At 39.3% G+C, this 22,088-nt stretch overlaps 1 protein-coding gene across 2 annotated transcripts in view; it reads left to right on the top strand.

Moving 5' to 3' along the window:
- The window catches only part of ARFGEF3 (ARFGEF family member 3), an 83,853-nt gene extending 66,981 nt beyond the window's left edge, over positions 1-16,872 (top strand). Inside the window, exons 29-35 of one of the 2 annotated variants that reach the window (XM_060753443.2) lie at positions 1,245-1,359; positions 2,020-2,122; positions 2,915-3,046; positions 4,107-4,237; positions 6,813-6,821; positions 10,028-11,255; positions 12,453-16,872. In XM_060753443.2, coding sequence (XP_060609426.2) covers positions 1,245-1,359; positions 2,020-2,122; positions 2,915-3,046; positions 4,107-4,237; positions 6,813-6,821; positions 10,028-11,255; positions 12,453-12,644 — 1,910 coding nt within the window. In that variant the 3' untranslated portion in view covers positions 12,645-16,872. The remainder of the gene's footprint in view (positions 1-1,244; positions 1,360-2,019; positions 2,123-2,914; positions 3,047-4,106; positions 4,238-6,812; positions 6,822-10,027; positions 11,256-12,452) is intronic. The other variant, XM_060753444.2, reaches the window with a different exon arrangement.
- Positions 16,873-22,088: the final 5,216 nt, after the last annotated feature.

The raw sequence follows: 22,088 nt of genomic DNA, 5'->3' as shown, positions 1-22,088 counted from the left end.
TTACAGAGTAATACACAGATGCAAAATGTCATCCGATATGTATGCTTGTCAGATAAACAGTAACCATGTGTGTGCATATTTGTACAATTCAGCTTGATTCCTACACTTTGAATTTACTATTACAGATTTGAAGAAAATTGAAAGATCTACTCATGTTGCACTCCATTATATTTAGATTTCAAAGATACAAATTGCCCTCGTATCCAATAATGGAATTAGATCCATTATTGAAGTTGAATACCTTAAGGATATCCATAGCACTTGCCTCTGTATCAAAGGAGTGCACAGACTTTACACACACAATTATAAAATGTTTTAAGGCTTTAGTATGAGGTCAGGTCCTATATGATCTGCTTGAAAAAATTCCAAAATTAAATGTTTTCTCCAGAATCGGTCTGAGGAGATAGGAAAGCTGCATTTTTTCCAATGTCCCCCTGGAGGTCATGAAGGGCTTTTTAGAGATGCCTTTTAATAACATGTATACATTGTATGGACAATGACATAGAGACAGCTGCTCTGCTCTGTACATGTGCAAGAGAACTTTTTTATTTTCCATTTTTTTTAAAAAATTCCCATCCAGGGCCATAACTCAAATCACCTGTGAATATAAAGCACACAGCAGCATAGATTTTACTAAAATGAAACCAAATCAATCAAACCATGACTGTATTCTGCAGTATAACAAAATTGTATCTGAATATGTTAGAAAATTCTCGGCACCCCCTCCCCCATTACCATATGTCATCAAACTATAAAACTGGTAGCAATTTGGAATTTTGGGTATATTTCTCATTATCATTGAGAAGAGGAGTGTTTCCCAGTTTCTAGTTGGGTCAGAGAACAAAAGCAAGCAAGGTTCTTTATCAAAGAACACCATCATCCAAAAACAAGTTTTTCATATTTATATTTGTATGTGTGAATACACCGATGATCATTGAAAGAATGATATAGTTATAGTAAGAGCATAGTTGGCCCTCCACATTTGTGGATTTATCTTTTGAAGATTTGACTATGGGTGAACTTGACCATAGAGTTGCCCTGGAGGACCTAAAGATTCCTGGAGATGAGTTCTCTTAGGTTTTTTTAATTCATGATTTTCAGATTTCATGGGGTCTTGTACCCCTGAACTCTGCCTACAAGAATCTGTTCTAGGATTTAACAAAAAAAAAACCCAAGTGAATCATTGTTCCTTTGCATTGTAATTTTCTTACACAAGAGTTGAAGCCAAATCTTACTCTTTTTAGATATTGGCTATGAGAATATGATCAACACCATGCTCAAAGACCTGTTCAAGTTACTAGTCGCTTGCGTAGCAGAACCCACTGAAAGCATCTCAAGAGTTGGCTGTTCCTGCATCAGGTAATTTGGATTTCAATTCAGGAGGTCAGTTGATTGGACATAATATAAAACTGAAGAAGTTACAATTTACCTCAAGCTAAAAATAATTATCTCTAGAATAATTATGGCAGTAAGCTCTTGCAAATACATTTTTATTTGCCCTGGCACATATTGAACTTTGGAAAAAATAGACAACATATGTCATTGTCTACTCAAAAAGTCTCTAGTTGAACTGCAAGTGTAGACATTACTTCTGTTCTTCAAACCCGTACAGTCCGTCATGGCAAAAATGGATTAGTTCCTCACTAAGACATTTCAAAAAGTACAAATAAGAAGAGACTTATTAATCTCCTAAACCAGTGTTTCTCACACTGTTCTCCACCACATGTTTTGGACTTCAGCTCCTACAATTCCTATCAGCTGTTTAAGCTGGTTGGGATTTCTGGGAGCTGAAATCCAAAACAACTGAAGGAGCAGAGTTTGAGAAACACTGTTCGAGACTATCTTAATCTAAATATAACTCTGTTTCTTTTGGACCCATCTTGTCTTCTCATAGATGTACATCTATATAAAAATCTATTTTGATGTTGAGTTGAATCAGCTTCTGCAATCCTGCAGTAAAATAATGATGATACCAGCAATTCATGTGCTTTATTGTGGGTTTATTTTCTTCCTCTGCAGATATGTGCTAGTGACAGCTGGTCCTGTTTTTACAGAAGAAATGTGGAGACTAGCATGCTGTGCATTACAGGATGCTTTCTCAGCTACTCTTGAGCCAGTGAAGGTATGACATGCACTGGATTGCCAGTTAATATTGTCTTCAATAGAGTGGTGTATTTAATGAGCATACTTATACAACAGTGATTGCTTGAGTGACAAAATTGCTTATTCGAAATAGTACCTTGCTTGGATGAAATGGGATTGCAGGCTGGAGATGAAGAACAGCTTGTCTTCTTTGCTTTGGGAACACAAAGCCATGAGCTTGCGTGTTGTGTGTTAAATCTTTCTCACACAGCAGGTTTCAAACAATGGGGATTTTAACTCCACTTTAATGCATATTTGTTGCAAGATTTGAAAATGGTGTCTGGTGGCCTCCATGTCACTGGAGCAGTGAATCCACTTTAGGTTTAAGTCTGAAGCTTAGAGGAGTTAGCCAAGTGAGGCAGGATCTACACTGTCATATAATGCTGTTTCAGAATTTAGCATCTGGCCGTGTAATGCAGTTAATCTGCATTTTAAAACTGCATTGTATGCAGTGTAGATCCAGCCTTATTGAGCCTATTTTGGGAGAAGAGTTCCCAAAATAGAGCCCACTGAAATGGAAGCAATCGATTGCCACTTAGAAGAACATCAAAGACATCAGTGATCCCTTTTATTTAAAAAAATTTGAAAAACTTGACAGAAATAAATCAGGATGTACTGGAGAGGATAGGGGAAAACTTGAAAGACAAGTGAAAGACATGTCACTTTATAATTTGATGCAATATTACTTATCATCCTTCTTTTTAACTACCCTTTCTGATGGTTAGTGTAAATTCAACATAGTAAATAATCTGATATTTATGTTTCTTTATAGAATCTGTTGGGCTATTTCCACAGCGGCTCCGAAAACCTTAGTGGTGATGCCTGCGAGGTGAAAGTGGCAGCTCCTTCCCTTTCCCCAAGTGCTGAAGCAGAGTACTGGAGAATACGGGCCATGGCCCAGCAGGTAAATGGCTCCGTTCCTGCAGCAATTGGAAGTGGGTTAAATTAAACCCATCTGGGAGCCGATCCAGACAGGACTATAAACCGAGACCTGTCTTGGTTTTACTGGAGGTGTCCAAATGAACGGGCTGCTGTGGCACAATGGATTAAACCCTTGTGCTGCTGCACTGCTGACCAGAAGGTTGGCAGTTCAAATCCACAAGATGGGGGGAACTCCCGTCTGTTAAGCCTTAGCTCCTGCCAACCTAGCAGTTTGAAAACATGCAGATATGAATAGATAATTATGTACCATTTTGGCGGAAAAATGCAAAGAGCAGTTGTGCAGGCCATATGACCAGGAGGTGACAACTCAGACTCCTCAGCTTGAAAATGGAGAAAAATCACCTCCTTGGAACCAGAGATGAGCACCGCCTCCAGAAAGGAGAAGCCTTGCCTTTGTTTGTATGTTTCATTGTACAACTGTAAAGGCATCAAATGTTTGTGTATGTAAATGTTGTAGTCCGCTCTGAGTTCCCTAGGGGAGAAGGGTGGAATCTAAATAAAGTGTAGTAGTAGTAGTCCCTACACTGAAATCTTAATGGATGTTTATGGGGTGGGCATCATTTACCCTAAGTCATTCTGCTCTTCTGGCTAAGTTGCCCTATGCAGCACAGAGTGCGCTCTCACGAAGCAAACTTTGTTTCTTCTGCTCTCTTCTTTTGCTTTCTGATTCCTATCCCAATTTTTGCTTGCTTCTTGTCTTCCTTGTTTCTTTTTCGTCTTCCTCCTTTTTATCCATAGAGTGCCACTAAAGCTGATACCAACATTCACTTGCACTTGTGGCACTGGTGGAAAATTAAGGTGTGAGTTGCCCTTGGTTGGGTTCCAGCTTTCTGGGCCAGGCCCCAATTTTGGGAAATTCCCACCCTCGTTGTTCATCATCACGCTTCTACAAAAGATCAGTTGAATAGAAGACACAAAAGGGGGGCATTGTGCATGCCATTTGTGTGCTCTGTTTCTGTGGTTCTATACCTTCCTAAATCAACCCAGTGCTAAGCGACTTGGTTCATTTTTGTTTCTTGAAGGTGTTCATGTTAGATACCCAGTGCTCCCCTAAAACTCCAAACAACAAGGAAGGCTTTGAACATGCTCAGTCCTGTGTGCTTATCATCGAGTTGCCTCCTGACAAGAAGCCTAATGGCCACACACAGAAAAGGTAAGATGGATTTTTCCATGCTCACTTTCACACAACACGATTATAGCATTCCGCTGTCACTTTAACTCCATGGTTCCATCCTATGGAATTTGAAAACAGATAATTCCATAAGTTATTTAAATTCCTTGCCAGAGAGCAACAATGTGGCTACTAATTCCAGAACGCTGTAAGATACCACTGTGGCAATTGAAGCAGTATCAACATGTTATAATTGTGGAGTATAAAAGAGGCCTAAAACTAAAAAGTATATGGGCAAAGAAGGAGACAGATGCAGAAACGGAAAGTCACATCTGCATGTAATGCATGGATAAATTTGTATGTAATGTATGTAATGCTGGATAAATTTCTTCCCTCTACTAGAGTATGAAAGGCATTCTGGACTAATCTCAAGCATGAATGTAATCCATTACTTGTGGTGGGGAATGTCATGAGAATTTTTCTTATCATCCTGCCATTTCAACCTTGCCTCAGGCTAAACACTTGCCAGGATTTTTATAAAGTGACCTTAGGCTCAGTAGGATGCAAAATATACAGACTATTGTTGCATATCCTGGATTTGGGACACTGTGTGTGAATTAGCTGCAGTATGCAAGGAGATGAAGGGGATTCAATGTGTATGTTAAGACACATGTCCTCCCAAGCAATCGTTACAGAGATCCACTTGCTGATAAATCATAATTCCTATACTTGTCAACATGTTGAGGAAAGGAATGAGCAAATTTTAGGAATCTAAGGACAGCAGTACAGTTGGCCTATGCATAGCAGATGTCTTGGCCAAGTTAAACCCATGGCCTTTTTCTTCTTTTAGACAGACCAAATTTTGATGAGAAGAACTCTCGCAGTTTGGAACTTTGCACAAAAGTCTGACATGGTTGTTTTGGGTAGAAAAAGCTGTTTCCCACACAGGAAATGCCGTACTTGGCAACATATTCTGTGTCAAAATGGCATGTGGTTTATTTACATAGAAAACAAAATATTCTGCACAGGCAATAGCCTTTTCTGTTCAGAATACAGTATTCCTGAGAGAAATGTTATTTTTCTTTCCAGAAAATGCTGTTTTCCATGTAAAATCACAACATTATTAATTTTGCTCTGAATAAGTCTCAAATTCTGAAAGGGCTTCACAGCCTATGTAGTTTTTGAAGATTTTCTTACAGTGATAAATTGCAAAAATCACTATTTCCTTTAAAGAGTGACATAATGGACAATTGCATCTCTATAAAGAATGGACAGGAAACAGGGACCAAGGAAAGCTCCACTGCATTTTCTGGATCTGCACAATTTATCTCCCTATCTCCTTACAATGGATTTTCTAACTGAATTGGTAGATAGCTAATTAGTTATTTATTGATAGGATTGAAGTCCCAGACTTTTCCTTAAAAGTTTCAGATGAGGATTGCTGTCATATTGAATAAAAGAATTGAAGCAAAATGCCAGAATAATTTATCTAAACAAAATAATAATAATGATAATAATAAGAATAATACACTTTTTTTTAACTCACCCTCTCTCCCCGAGGGGACTCAAGGTAGCTTCCAAAGGCGAAAAGGCAAAAATTGCAAACATTCAATGCCATGTAAGTAACAAAATAAAACATTAAAATAAACAGCTAAAAATACTCAAATTAAACACAATGACACAATAAACCATTAAAACAGACAGTTAAAATAAACTATTAAACATCTAAACTAAAGCAAATGCATCAATAAGGCATAATAAATAACACATTGAACAGTTAAAATCTGTGTAAAAATATAACTCCTCAATAAATTAGGGGAGACCGTTGTCGATATCATCAGATGATATAAAATAAAAAGGTAAACTACTCATCTTCTTCTCCATATGCTAGCGTGCAAATGTAGGTTTTTAGTTGTTTCTTAAAGGAGATGAGTGAAGAGGCTGCTCTGATTTCTTTAGAGAGGGAGTTCCAGAGGAAAGGAGCAACCACGGAGAAGGCCCCCTCTCTCATTCCTACCAGCCGTGCTTGAGACGGGTGTGGGACCGAGAGGAGGACCTTCTTCGATGATCATAGTGTCCAAGCGGGTTTGTAGGTGGAAATGTGGTTTGTCAAATAGTCTGGACAACAAAATACATTCTCAGTAGTTGGTCAGTTGCAACAAACAACAAGTAGCACTTAGAGTGCTAAGGGATTACTTTTATTTATTTATTTATTTATTTCTCGCATTTCTATCCCGTCCTTCTCAACCCCAGAAGGGGGACTCAGGACGGCTTACAATGGGCCCTGTTACAAAGCCATTACATAACAAATTACAGTAATTAAAACCACAATTAAACATAAAAGCATAAGTAACAATGCATAAGCCATCATTAAAACAGTAAAACAGTCTCATCCTACTTTCCTCACCCTCTAATTAGGAAGACCCTTTTTTAAAAACAGCAAAGTATATACAGCTAATAGGGTAGCAGTGTATTGTATGGGAAGAGGGATGTTTCTTTGTTTACTTATTCCTTTAGTGTGGCTTGTATGTGCACATCAGGGACAATGTGAAATTTTCTTTTTACTTAAACATTTCTCTTTTTCTGTCATATTTTTAATGCTCCCCTCAATATACAGGAAGCTTGGGTAAGGAAATATTTCTTTTTTCAGTCCATGTTATTTTGTGTCAGAAGCAAAATAAAATACTTTTTGAAATTGCATTTGTAAGATAGATAGATAGATAGATAGATAGATAGATAGATAGAGAAATAGGCATCCCATTAACTGGACAATACTGGAATAAAAGGAATTTCTATCAATTTACTGCAGAGTTGAAAAGGTTATATGTATATGTTCGTGTGTGTGTATGTTCTCAATTCTTAGGCCCATCCAGTAAATCAGTGGACTAACACAGTTGCAGCTGGAGCACTTTAGAAATTGTGATCTCTGTCAGAAATGTTTGCAAACTGAAGGCAAGAAAAGAAAAGTTTCATACAGCCAGTGCTGTATGAAAGCACAAAATGTCATTAGAAACATATTGAGTTGTTCAACAAATGGACCTTGATTGCAAGGTCAGAATGTGGAAGATAGGCATGCAACTAACTATAGTGAGTGACCCATAACTAATTGCTAAGAGAGATAATTGGAGGGGTCAGAACTAAGCTACATTTCAAAAACAGTGCAATGAGTTAAAATGAAGGTCTCATATATAAAGCTACTTTTTATTTTTATTTTAAAATTTTGGCAGAGGTTTTCAACTTTTATGCTGTTTTCTTACCAGCCTTATGGTGTCTTTTCTTTCTCAAAGTATTAGAAAAAATACAAAAGTAATGAGCAGTGTAACATGTTGTTTTAGATGCTGTTGTTACTGTTGGTAACTGATAGTTTTAATTACTGTTAATCATAGAAGTGGAACTCACATGGCTTAGAAATGAAAAGCAAAATGAGATTAAAAAATGTCCCCAATAAATAAAATATATTAAACTAAAATAGTTTTGAAACAGATATTAAAATAATACTAGTTAAAGTGAAACGTTCAGGTAAAACATTACTTTTTCAATTAGTAAAGTTAATGTTCTGCTTTTAAACTGCCATAAAGAGTAACAGCAAACAATGCCAGCATCCTTTGGTATCTCAATGTATGGTTTACTTGCATTCCAAAAGAAAAAAATCCTCCCTGTGCTCTGCCTATTACAGAGTCGAAAGACATGTGTGTTGTGGGCTATGTCAGCCTCTCCCTACCGAGAGTTTCAGCTGAATGCTAGGGTGCCACCGCTAGAGAGTGTCAGAGGGGTGTATTCACTCTCTCAGAAGTGAACTCAGAGCAGAAGGAGTGGTGAGAGACAACTACAGAGAGAAACCAAAATGCCAATATATTCCAAGGCAGCAGCATTTCCATGAAGCTCAATGAAAATAATGAAACATTTGGTAAAAGAGAACAGCAAACAGATTTCCTTTTTTGCATTCATGCTCCATGAATGACTGTCTTCTCTCCTTGCAAATGCCACCCTTGTGCTCTCAATGAAAGCTGCAGCTCTCCTGTGCCATGCTAGTTAGAAGTGACTCACACTGAATGTGTTGGGGCCTCCTCTTAAGTAGTTACAGTATGAATGCCTTTATTCTAGATCAGCTTCTTCTACATCCAGCCAAAAAGCATAATGTCCAGACTATCATAAGGCTACAGTCCATAACTGATTCCATAGCAATTGAGACTAAATGATGCATATCTTCATTGAGATTACCATGATAGAGCTTAAGCATTTTAAAAGTAAACAAATAACAATAACACTAGGTGCAGTGCCTAAAGACCTTGGCCTGCACTTAAACACAATCGGCGCTGACAAAATTACCATCTGTCAGCTGCAAAAGGCCACCCTACTGGGATCTGCATGCATTATTTGCTGATACATCACATAATCCTAGACACTTGGGAAGTGTGATCCAATACAACAGCCAGCAGGGTGATCTTGTTTGCTGTGTACTTATCTTTTTGTGTTTCAAATAATAATATAATAAGCCATCCCGAGGCAGGATATAAATAAAGTTTTTTATTTATTATTATTTACTAGCTGTCCCCTGCCACGCATTGCTGTGGCCCAGTCTAGGGATCAGGAAAATAAAGTAATGAGAAAGTGTTGGTTTCTAATATATGTAATTTCTTTATGTTTGTGGGTAAACTGTACTTGTTGTTACTTTGTCTGTGTTGATGCAGAGATTGTCTAGTTTGCCTACTCTGGAACAGACAATATATAATTGTCCTTTTTTGGGGCCCCTTTCAAATCTATGATATTATATCTGTCATATACATATCTGTGTGTTTGTGAATCATATCTCTCTATATCTATGGCTGGATGGCTCTTTGTCAGGAGGTCTTTGATTATGTTTTCTTGTCCTGGTGAAGGAAGGTGGACTGGAAGGCCTTAAGGCAGCATTTCTCAACCTGGGGGTTGGGACCCCTGGGAGGGAGGTTGTGAGGGGGTTTCAGAAGGGTCACCAAAGGAAAACACAATATTTTCTGTTAGTCATGGAGGTTCTGTGTGGGAAGTTTGGCCCAATTCTATCATTGGTGGGGTACAGAATGCTCTTTGATTGTTGGTGAACTATAAATCCCAGCAACTACAACTCCCAAATGTCAAGGTCTATTTTCCCCAAACTCCATCTGTGTTCATATTTAGGCATATGGGATATTTGTGCCAAGTTTGGCCCAGATCCATCATTGTTTGAGTCCATAGTGCTCTCTGGATGTAGGTGAACTATAACTCCCAAACTCAAAGCCAATGCCCACCAAACACTTCTGGTGTTTTCTGTTGGTCATGGGAGTCCTGCGTGCCACGTTTAGTTCAATTCCATCATTGGTGGAGTTCAGAATGCTCTTTGATTTTAGGTGAACTATACTTCCCAGAAACTACAACTCCCAAATGACAAAATAATTTTTTTTTGAGTGAAGGACATACATTGGTTGTTAGGTGTCTTGTGTCCAAATTTGGTGTCAATTCATCCAGTGGTTTTTGAGTTCTGTGAATACCACAAACGAACATTACATTTTTATTTATATAGAAGATATTAATAATAATAATGTTTATTGAATATTTAAAATAAGTATTTTAAATAGGATGATTAAATGTATAATTACCTAAGCACAGTTGACAATGGCGAGCATTCTGTTATGTACCTATGACGATGTAAGATGGATTTATGAGAAAAATGTTCATAATTGTGATATAGTTTTAATTTTCCTTCTGGAGGACAAGAAAGAATATAATTGCAATTGGGTAATTCGTTAAGTAATAATAGTGAGATTCTAAAGCTTTTTTTTTTTTTTTCCTTTTCCATTCCTCTGCCTGTACATGAAGTATCCCCTTCAGGACTATTGTAGTTAGTCTGCTCTCCCACCAAGTGCTGTTGCAGAATTTATATGATATTTTGTTGGAAGAGTTTGTCAAAGGGCCCTCTCAATCTGAGGAGAAGACAGTGCAACAACCACCAGAAACCAAATTAGCTGGCTTCCTCAGATACATTTCTATGCAGAATTTGGCAGTCATCTTTGACTTGCTTTTGGATTCCTACCGAACGGCCAGAGAATTTGATACAAGGACTGGATTGAAATGTTTGCTGAAAAAGGTCTCTGGCATTGGTGGAGCTGCCAACCTCTACCGCCAATCAGCAATGAGCTTCAACATCTACTTCCATGCCTTGATCTGTGCCATTGTAACAAACCAGGAGAACATAACAGCAGAACAGGTGAAGAAAATCCTCTTTGAAGAGGATGAAAGAAGCACTGATTCATCTCAACAGTGCTCCTCAGAAGATGAAGACATTTTTGAAGAGACAGCTCAAGTAAGTCCGCCAAGAGGAAAAGAGAAGAGGCAGTGGAGGGCCAGGCTGCCATCTCTGAGTGTCCAGCCTGTCAGCAATGCAGATTGGGCTTGGCTGATTAAAAGGCTCCATAAACTGTGCATGGAATTATGTAACAACTATATTCAAATGCACCTGGATTTGGAAAATAGTGCCGATGAGCTCCCAGTCTTCAGAGGTGATCCTTTCTTCTTCCTTCCATCTTTCCAATCTGAAACATCCACCCCATCTACTGGAGGACTCTCTGGGAAAGACACCCCTTCGGAAGATGACAAAAGCCAGATGAGGGACTCGCTTACAGAGAATGTCACTCCTAAGGGAGGAGGCGGAGATATGCTGCTCCTTCCACCACTAAGTCCCAAAACAGACAAGAAGGACCAGGGCAGAAAAAAAGAGTGGTGGGAGAGCGCTGGCAACAAAATCTACACCATCGCTACAGATAAAACCATATCGAAGTTAATGACAGAATATAAGAAGAGAAAACAACAGCATAACTTTGCTACTTTTACCAAAGAGATGAAAGCAGATAAGAAAGGAGACACACTAAGCTCAAGGGGTCCAGATTCACCCCTTCCACAAAGGCCACAAAATCTGGTTGATCAAGGCCAAATGAGGCATTCCTTCAGTGCAGGTCCAGAGATTTTGAGGCAAGAGAAGAGGCCACGGTCTGGGTCGACTGTCAGCTCACTCAGTATATCCATTCGGGATGGCGAGGCACAAATACAGGTAAGGAAGCAGTGCCCACAAACCCACCACATCCCAAAGTAACAAGAGTTCTTCCATGTCTTCATTTTGCTTCTGATTTTGATATGATTCTTAGCACTATCAAGATTAAACATTGCTCTTAGAGAGTGAGGCATCTCCTTTAGAAGTAGCCATGATCATTTCTCTTAAGGCCATTCCACCCCTTTTGGAGAGCAGAGCTTTGTGTGTCATTTTGCCTTATACTGACTTGCTGCTGTTTAGCGGAAGACAGTTTTACTTGCGCTTCTGAAGTAAAAAATCAATTGCAAAGCAAGGGCTTATCTACACTAACAAGAAAAGCTGGAGTCACCTCTAATCCACCACTAGCTGTCTCCATGACATTACCCTGTTTTAGGGGGGGTGGGGAATGGGCAGTATTCTGGAGTTTTCAGAAAACTGGAGTATTCTGGGGCTTCAATGCAATCAAGGCCAGCTTGTCCTCCCCATGTCACTGCCACCACTCCCCACTTGGCATGGAGCTCACTGCAAACATGTGACCATTGTAGTCATGTCTACCTGTGTCAGAATGAGGTATCTGCACAACTGGATCTCTCACAGGTTGCACAGATGCTCCTTTCTGACATCAACAATTATGAAAGGCAACAGCCAGGCTCTCACTCAGAGCTCTATGAATTATGGGGAGCAGTAGCAACAACAACCAAGACAATGTGACATCTGGCGGCCAATGTGGTACTGACCTGGCTGGACACCAGCTCCAGATTTTGCATATGTGCAGGATCCAGGGCTGCTTCAGAGCAGGTATGCAATAGAGGACCCTGCCCAGTGTAGGCACAGCCTTAGTCATCTTCTGTATGTGGAATAGTAGAGGGGGTATCAGGCAACAAAGCACTTTTGCCTAGCCTTTTGAATACAGATGTCCTAAGAGTTAGAAGGAAAATAAATGCTCTCTTTTCCAACCATAGACATGCTGTTTTTCTCTTCTGGCCAGCTACTCCAGTCACTTAATGTTGAATGGCAATACTCAGTGGAACTATTTAAGGGTAGAAGAATAACCTTCCATACTAGGCCGCTAGTGTTCTCAGTTAGTTTTGATGCTGAATATTTTCTAAGCTCAAAACCCTTGCTCTACATGTTGAAATGCATGTTTGGTAATAATTGTGTTATTCAACCAGGCACATTTCCTTACTGCTTTCTTTGTCTCTTCCTACATTTCTTTAGGCATGGACCAACATGGTATTGACAGTTCTCAACCAGATTCAGTCCCTTCCAGACCAGATCTTCATAGCCCTCCAGCCAGCTGTGTTTCCCTGCATCAGCCAGCTGACATGTCATGTGACTGACATTCGGGTTCGTCAGGCCGTGAGAGAATGGCTGGGAAGAGTCGGCAGAGTTTATGACATTATTGTGTAATAGACACAGATGGGTTACTGAGCAGACCAACGATGTCTTCAAGGCATACAAATACAGGTGCAGACAGATGTAGTTGTAACTGCCTATTCACTGTCCATTCTTAATAGGCGACTTTTATCACACCCTGTTAACTCTTTAAGAGCACAATTGATTTTGCTCATGCCTGCAAGAGAATGTGATATGGCAGTATGGCTCATATGCCAAGTGTCACAAATAATAGTGCATATTAAATCAGAAAACGCCATTAAATCAGGCTGAACATGAAAACTCAGCAGGTTAGATGCTCTGTATTTGTCATAGACAAAAATGTTACACTGAACTATTTCTCTGCAGGAAGAAAAGAAAGATTGCAGTGTAGTCTCAATGCTGGCCATATGAAATGAACACCTGCATAAAGTTAACCAAGACAGAACGCTATCAATTTGCTTCTGTTTCCAACCACCACTCTTAATGAAAAATGTTGATCTCTCAGAAATCAAAAAGCTTTACATTCAGAATATACTAGAGAGTATGATGGTTGTTAGGTGTTTTTTATGTAGAACCTTGATGTGCCCTAAAATGAGATAAGCTTACACTTTAAACTGTCTGCATTCATACAAACAGATCAGGGGGGAATCGGCACACACTAAGTAGAATTCATTTATGTCTATTTAAAAATAAAATAGGCAATTAGAAATAGGCCTTTCAATCCCAATAATGGCTACATATTCAGAAGACAGATGTTACTTTATTTGTTACATGGAGAGATACAGCTGTACAAAGGCTTCTTGGACAAATTTAGCACACTTTCTTGCCAACCTTTAGGTGAGTGTATTCATGTAACCAGGTGGGAAAGTTCTGTAGACAATTACTTAATGAATGCCACAGACTTTGGGTGGTTTATTTCCCTCTGATATCTACCCATAGCCCTCCAGGAGAGAAAAGGAGTTGTCTTAAATATGGCTCTTCATTGTTTCTATCAAAATATAAAACAGTAAACCTTGACTACTCTCTGTTCCAAATAGTTTCCCTGAATTGTGAGGTAGACAATTGGATATAGTTCAAAATTCTGTTTTCATACTCTGAGGCCATGCTGCAGTACAATTATCCCACTAAAATTATCTGGGGAAAGAAAGCAGAAGTAATATTTGGAGGGAGCATTCTTAGTGTTATCACATTCTATACTTACCCTATGAGTTTTACAATTTGGTAGGCATTTCAATTGCAATCTAGCACATTGCCAAACACTTTCCACAAATCATACTGAATCTCTAAATCCCTTGTCTTAGCTGAGCTATTGGCAAAGGACTTGCTGTTTCATCTTACCTTCAAATGTAGTAGCAAGAATGGTAATTGAAGGACATTGCTCCCAGAAAGGAGGAGCCGTGTGGGAGATGGTCCCAGATGAATCAAGAGGAGCAGCTTATAGATCAGAACAATTCTAGGAGGGAGAGAGATAGATTGATAGTTGGTTCTAGTAAACTTTAAACTACTAGAACTCAACTGCTGGCTGTCACATGCCAGCCACTTTTAAAAGGTATCCCAGAGTCCCACATGCAGGGCCATCATATACCATGGGCATCTGAGTGATTCCTGCAGACCCTCAACTTTCTTTTTTAGGTCGTTGTTGGCCAGCCTGACCTAACAACAGAGGCAAGGGAACCAGCAAAGTAGCCTATGATTTATGGGCAACTTAGGATCAGTATCACAAAAGATGACAGCCTTTATCCCAACTCTGATTACTGGTGTCATCCAGGGAGAGATGGATAAGTCTGTCTTAGCCTGGTGTATGATACATTTCCATTTGCCCTGAAGAATGACATTATCATTTCATTTTTACTTCTTCTCTCTTCTTTTGATAAGTTAACAGAAGACTATGAATGTACAGGTTGTGTCAGCTGCTGAACCTTTGTGACTAGCTAATGCAGAATTTGAAATTCTTTGTGAAAGAAGTTGCTGCTGTACCCCAATCTGATTGTTTTGTTCTATGTTTCAGTGCAAATATGCAGTGTTTCTATAGCTCTCTTTGTGGAGCTGGATTTTTTTTAAGGGAAACATTTTCAAGTAGTGCACGCCTACGTCATTTCTTAGTGGAATTTTATATGCAACTCTAGTTTGTTACTATAATAAGCATCTCTGTTTAACAGAGTAACTTTGGAGAGAGGCAGGTGCATCTCTGGTTTTTTGTGTGTGTTTGTGCTACACAATGAGGCAAGTGCAATATATGAACCAATGTTGTGAAATACACATGCTGAAAAGAGAAGTGTTTTGTGACAAGGTGATACAGCCATCATTGCATGAACAGCAAAAACTGTAGTGTTGTTACCTTTATTGATGGAGATATTATGTGTTATTGCCACTAACTGGAACTGTCAGTTCAACTATTCCATCTTGTTGCTGTTGCCATGTGGAGGAGATGTTTTTATCCGCCAGACTACCAAGCAGACAAGGATGTTTTATCCACACTGCATTAATGCTTTTGTGAGAAAGTTATCGGGTATAACCGTAATATGTGAGCTGGTCTCAAGCACACTGAAACTTACAGAAGGTTATGAATAAGAAACCAGGCTGGCCTTGTCATTCAGCAGAGTAAAGGAGTAGCTCAGGTGACAAATGAGTTTTGGGGAGAGGACAAAGCTCTGTATGTCTTGTGGTGTGCCCTGCACCAGTATGGTAGCCTGCTGCACTCAGGCACAATGGAAGACACTGCCCAATCACCAGTTAAAGTTGCCACCTGTATGTAAAATATGACTTGGGGAGCCCCGTCTTCTCCTTTGGCTCAAAAAAAGTCTATTGCTCCCAAAGTGGATTTTTTTAAAAAAAAAAATCTCATAATGTCTTAGGCTAATCCAGCAAAAAGAAACACAAGCATCCCATTTCCATTCAAAGGATCGACATATAAAGTTGAGAGGGAAGAATGGAAACTCAGTTTGGTTCCGTAGCATTCAGTTGAGAATTGTGAAGTCAACATCTTTTTAGGGGCAAATGTAAGCATAATTCCACATTATGTTTGTGCATAGTTTTATTTTGTTGTTGCTGCTAAAGAGTTGACATTCTCTTCCTTCCTCCCCTTCTGTACTGTGCCATTCTTCTTGGACTTGTACCCACTTCATAATTGTAGCATTTTGATTCCACTCTGATTGCCTTGGTTCTGTCTCATGGGATCCTGGGATTTGTAGTTGAGGGAGAGGCGCTTCGCATCCTCACCAAGAAAACCCCAGTTCTTCATCATGCTATGAACTCCAGGATTCCAGAAGATGCAGTTAAAAGGCTATAATTGTGTGTGGGAAAAGGACCCCTTGTTTGCTGTTCTGAGCATTTCATTGCCCGTGCTTTAGGTGAGTAGATGAGCAAACTGGAAAAAATATCTAGCCTAAGGAGAACTTTAGCACAGAGATTACAGTGCTATGAATAATTATTTTTCCCATTTCTGTCAATGGAGAATGCATTTAGTTCTGTCTGAACTAAAAAGAAAACTCTGCAGTGTCACTCTTAGATCAATGGAGATGCTCATTACAAGGCAAAGAAATTATCCAACATCTTGAGCAGTTTTGGAAATGGTTGCTGTTTTAGAACAAATTATGCCAAACTAGGGGAAAGGGACTCTTTTTAATCTTGTTGCCAGGAAAGGAAAGCCACCAAGGAGTGTTTGCTTTCTTATGCCAAAGATCTAAAAAACTCAAAAGTGAAAGTGACAAAAACAAAATTGACTTGTGAATCCAGTGGTGGCCATAAGGAGTCTTGCTTCATTACCTATAGGAATGTAGAAATAGTAGAATCCAAACAAGTTTGAAGGGAGAAAATAAATCTTCAGTCGACTGCAACCTATGTGTGCCCTGAGCTTTTTGCAAGCACAGGTTTCTAAGCTTAGTAGGAAAGAACTACAGCATGGCAGTGATTCAGTGGGGTTGTATCTGGACCCTTTGTCTTCTTCGCACTCCATATGTCGTGGCCATACAAAGTCAGCCTAAGCCTACACAGCTATGAGTAGCTGACATGAGACTGCCCTTGGTCCTTACCCTAGTTTTCCATGTGATTTTAAATTTAATAAATGATTCCTCCAGGTCCTGTTCCCCCCTATTTAGTTATTTCTGTGTCTATGTTCAAGAGTTCATTGTAAGCCAGTCCGCGAAATGTATTTTGTGTATATTTTGTTCAAAGGGAATTCTTAAAGGAAGATATTTTAAAACAAATTCTAACTATTTATGTTGCTTGTGTTGTAGAATAAAGTACATGCAAAACTAAAATATTTGCAAGTAGTTGTTTTTCTTTCCCCCAAAAATATCAACAATAAGGAAAATAGACCAAGGTTCTTTATCAAGCAAGCAGAATATAATGCTTTGGCCGCAGTGTTCTCTGTCCTCTCTGCGTCAACCTCTCCCAGGGCTAGGCATGTAAAAAGCTAGAGAATAGACCTCTGTGCCCTGTAAAAAAAGATAGAGTGTGATGCAGACACAAGCCACCTTTACACATTTGTGACTAATGGCATGCTGTCCACACTAGCCAAAGTTGCAAGGCCACCCCACCAAACCTCACCCAAATCCTGACCACGTTTCCATCTGTAATTCTGGAATATCACAGCTGGCTTGACTGAGTAAAAGAATCAACTTATCCACTTCAAGCTTGTAGAGCTGTAGTTCCAGAAATAGTACTAAGATTTGGGATCTTACTTAACACAAAGCTGCTGAATTTTGGCAGATTGTCAAACATCTGCTATTTCACTAAATCCAACTTTTAAAACAGTATCCTGTATTCTCTATAAGCAATTTAGTTAAGCATACATAAGCAAGTTAACTCTCCTGGCCCAACATTCTTAAACCTGGTGGAAACATAATTCAGCTGAGCTCCAGTTGTCAGAACAATGGATCTATTTCTCAAGTAAAGTAAGTTGTGTTAGGGGAGGGGCTACAATATAGCAATGCTATTAAAACGTTATGTAATATAGCCAATATGAAATAGTTATGGCTGTATATAAACAGTTAAAAGAGTTTCGATAACCACTTAGTCACCATATTGTCGAAGGCTCTCATGGCCGGAATCACTGGGTTACTCTTAAGTTTTTCAGGCTGTGTGGCCATATTCCAGAAGCATTCTCTCCTGACGTTTTGCCTGCATCTGTGGGAGGCATCGTCAGAGGCTGTGAGGCCTGAGGATACCTGCCTGACCTCACAGCCTCTGAGGATGTCTGCCATAGATGGAGGCAAAACGTCAGGAGATAATGCTTCTGGAACATGGCCATACAGCCCGAAAAGCTACTTAGTCACCATTTTGACACTATTTCCATGATTGTAACAAATCCCAATCTACATTTGAGTTTAAATTTTAAACAGCACTGTTTTAAAAATCAGAGATCTCAGGATGTCATTAAACTATGAGGAGAGTTGAATAAGGTTATAGGGATTTTTAAAAGATGTTGAACTGCAACACATAATAAAAAAGCTCAAGCTTCTCTGTTAGTTGTACACAAGGCATTTCTCATTGCAGAGAATGTAGGTGGGTGGTGATGGGCATCTAAATCCACAGTCAAAGCAATGTAGTGGGGCTAATAACATTCTTGTGTGATGCTGTAATGGGACTTTAGAGTCAAGTTCAAAGGCCTTTTCTATTCTTACTAGTTGCTTCTTGTCTCCCCACCCAAATAAACAGATCCCCATTTTACAAGTGTTGATCAAGTGTTTTTCCACTCAGATATCCAAGGGGTTTCTTGAACAAATGCATTAATTCAGAGGCAAATAAAACAAATGTTTATATAGAAACTGGCTGCCCCCCCCCCCTTAAAACAATGGTATTTAGCAAATTCAAGAAATTAGACCAATATCTTCATGGACACTGAATTATTGAATATCAAGTACTCAAAAGTTTTCACTGGGTAATCTTGTTGTGAAATGTCCTCTGTTCAACAGTGGAACTCTCTGCCTTGGAGTGTGGTGGAAGCTCCTTCCTTGGAAACTTTTAAACAGAGGCTGGATGGTCATGTCAGGAATACTTTGTGCTTTTCCTGCATGGCAGGGGGTTGGACTAGATGGCCCATGTGGTCTCTTCCAACTCTATCCTATGATTCTAAGATTTAGCGTGAACTCCACACTGAGGCTGAAATCCTCAGTGACAGTGTAGCATAGCAGTTCTGTATGTCATATGGCTCAACTTACTGTATAATCTCTTTAAGTCGTCTGTCCCAGCCCCCCCCCCCATTATTTTGTTCCCCAATAATGGAAAATAACAGCAATGGTCTAAAAATAATAATAACAACAACAATAACAATTTTTGTATCCCACCGCCATCTCCCTGAAGGGACTCAGGGTGGCTTACACAAGGCAACAGGTGCCTAAAACAAAGCATGACATAAAACACAATATACAATACAAGTGATTAAAACAAGTAAACATGTAACAACATAAAATTCATAATAAAACAGTGCACATCCGACATTGGTGATAGCTAATGTAAACATGGCCAGGTTGTAAACAATAAGAAAATGTACAGAGCTGTAACCATGGGATGAGGGCATGGAATAAAGTGCAAGGCTGCATAATGATAAGGTTAGAAAACTATCTTTTTCTACAATTACACTAGAAAAGGTTTAGGGGTATAGTTGCAATATCTAGTTCAAACAGACCTGATCCAATTATCCAGACTGCTGTGAAACCTGGGAGTCTCCAAAGTCTCCAACAAACTCTGAGTATCTCCCAACATTGCCTAAAGTGGGGGAAAGTCAGATTAAATTCTCACTGCACATCGTGGAGACAGACAGCAGTGGATTTGTGGTGAGTCTGGGTTTTTGACAAGCCAAAAACATCATAGCTAATGTCTTACAGAGGACCTAATCCATAGTGTCTAAAATATTAGAGGAGGAATATACAGTAGTTCTGATAAGTGCATATAAGACCCACAGCAGTGTAGTAGTCTAAATGCTGGACTTGCACTCTGGGATAAATGTCCACTCAGCCCACTAGATGACCATGAGCAAGTCACTCTCTCATCCTAAAAGGAAGACAATGGCGAACCTCCTTTGGATAAATCTTGCCAAGAAATGTACAACAGAGCTTTCATAAATCAGGGTCTACTTAAGTCAGAATCAATGTGAAGGCACACAATCACAAGAAGAATAGCAATGTGACCTTTTGGGGCGACATTGCTAGACAACTCCTGTAATTATATAAGTAGATCATTGTAAATATTTTATATAATGCTTTTATAAGTTAGTGTTGGCTTGGCACAGACTAGGCTTTCCCACAGTTTTTCCTGCTTTCTGATTTGGCAGAAAAACAGGCTGCTTTCTTTTGCTGAGCATGTAGATAGTACTGAATATAAACATCAATAGTGCTAAATATTTACTTCAAGAACTCATGTCAACTTTGTTCACTTTACATTTCTATCTTTTTCTCTCTCTTTAAGTCTTCTACTCCAATCTAGTTAAAGTGAGTAATGAGCTGTTGGGACTAAAAAGTCCTCTAAATATGTACTAGCAAGATTGTCATCAAGGTCTGAATTTTGCATTGTAGCCTAAGTTGTCGCTAGCAGATCTGCATTGTTAAACTTGAAAATGTAGATACTATAAGAAAAGGTTTGTTTGGCTACTAAAACCATGTATTGTTTAACTTTGTGGGAAGACTGCAATTCCTAAGAAAAATTAGCATTTAGTGTCAAATTAGAGACTTCTTACATGTATATCTGTGTGTATCTATTTTAAAAATGCAAATAACAGCACAGTTAGGGCCCTTCCATACAGCCATATAACCCAGAATATCAAAGTATCTGCTTTGAACTGGGTTATCTGAGTCCACACTGCCACATAATCCAATTCAATGTGGATTTTATACAGCTGTTTGGAAGGGGCCTTAGTTATAACTGGGACCAGACTTAGATCTAATTTTCACCAAGAGAGGAAAGCATAAGACATCATGCTTTCCTCTCTTAGTGAAAATTATGTCTCTGGCCCCTTCTGCACTACCCTATATTCCAGGATCTGATCCCAGATTATCTGCTTTAAACTGGGTTATATGAGTCTCTACTGCCAGATAATCTGGGATCCTGGGATATAGGGGTAGTGTGGAATGGGCCTCAAAGGCTACTATCCAGCATGTGGGTTTTTTTGTTATAGAAGAAGACAAGGGGATCAAACTCCCTCTTTACTAGTGCTCTGATTGTGATAATTACACACCCCTTTGTATTGTTGTTAATGTGAATGTAATCCCCCCCCCCCAAAGATTATTGATCTGTGATCAACAGACAGTGTTTTTCACCATCCTAAATTTCTTGACTGCTCTCTTCTGCATGTGGTGATAAAAGCTCTGGGAAGTAGAAGTATTTACAGAAATGCTTGAAGACATCCATATATTAATACAGGTTTACATTGCAAAATATGACAGGGAGAAAGACATTTTCTTTCATCCATTTGCACTTGGATCTATGCCTAATTGAGTTGCCATTTGGACATCATCAACCTTCTCCAAACCTTTCAGCTACAAGTGATTTAAATACTGGCTGCTAAGCAGTGTCTATTAAGATGCTACTTAAAGATTAACAGATTATAAATGAATAAAATGCTCTCGTTATATTTAATAATTTTATGGTGGTTCTGGCAAGGGATAGTGTGCTAGACTCAACATCACAGCTCATTTCAGTTTTGAGTAATAATCTTCTGCTATCAACATGTTAAATTCTTTACCTCTGGTTGTGGTCTCAATGATTCTAGGAAGGAGTATCTATGGGTCTCCAACTCCAAAAATGGCTGCTAGCTTGAACCTTCACATAAGAGCTAGATTTGGGGGATTCTTGTAACCAAGTACAGGCAGTTCCTGAGTTACAAAGATCAAACTTAAAATTATTCATAGTTAAGAATGGGTGAGACAACAGGAAGTGAAAGAAATCTAACCCTCAGAAGGAAATTCACTCCGGTAAGAATTATCATGGGGAAAAGGCATCTCAGCTGAAGCTTTATTCTGTTTTGTCCTGTTTAAAAGAAGCAGTAGTTAGACTGCTGCTGAAAAGCCTTTCCTAGACCTTAACAACTACAAACCAGTCCCTAACCTTCCTTTTTTGGGGCAATGTGATTGAGAAGGCAGTTGCCCTCCAACTCCAGGCAGTCTTTGATGATACACACTTCCTTGACCCATTTCAAACCAGCTTCAGAGCAGGATACAGAGCTGAGACTGATATGGTCACCTTAGTGGATGATCTTTGTCTTAATATGAAGTCCCTGTTTGTGCTTCCAGACCCCTCAGTAGCCTTTAATACAATCGACCAGGGTATCCTTCTGGAATGCCTGGAGGGACTGGGAATTGGAGGTGCTGTGCTGCAGTGGTTCCGGTCGTACCTCTCAGGCAGGTTCCAGATAGTGGTGCTTGGAGATACCTGCTCCTCAAAAAAAGGAGCTTTTTTGTGGTGTCCCAAAAGGTGCCATTCTATCCCCAATGCTCTTTAATATTTAAATGAACCCTCTGGGAAGAATCATCTGTAGGCATG

The sequence above is a fragment of the Anolis sagrei genome, chromosome 1, assembly GCF_037176765.1.
Source record: "Anolis sagrei isolate rAnoSag1 chromosome 1, rAnoSag1.mat, whole genome shotgun sequence".
NCBI classification, from domain to species: Eukaryota; Metazoa; Chordata; class Lepidosauria; order Squamata; family Dactyloidae; genus Anolis; species Anolis sagrei.
This window is presented reverse-complemented; position numbering and strand designations above follow the sequence as displayed.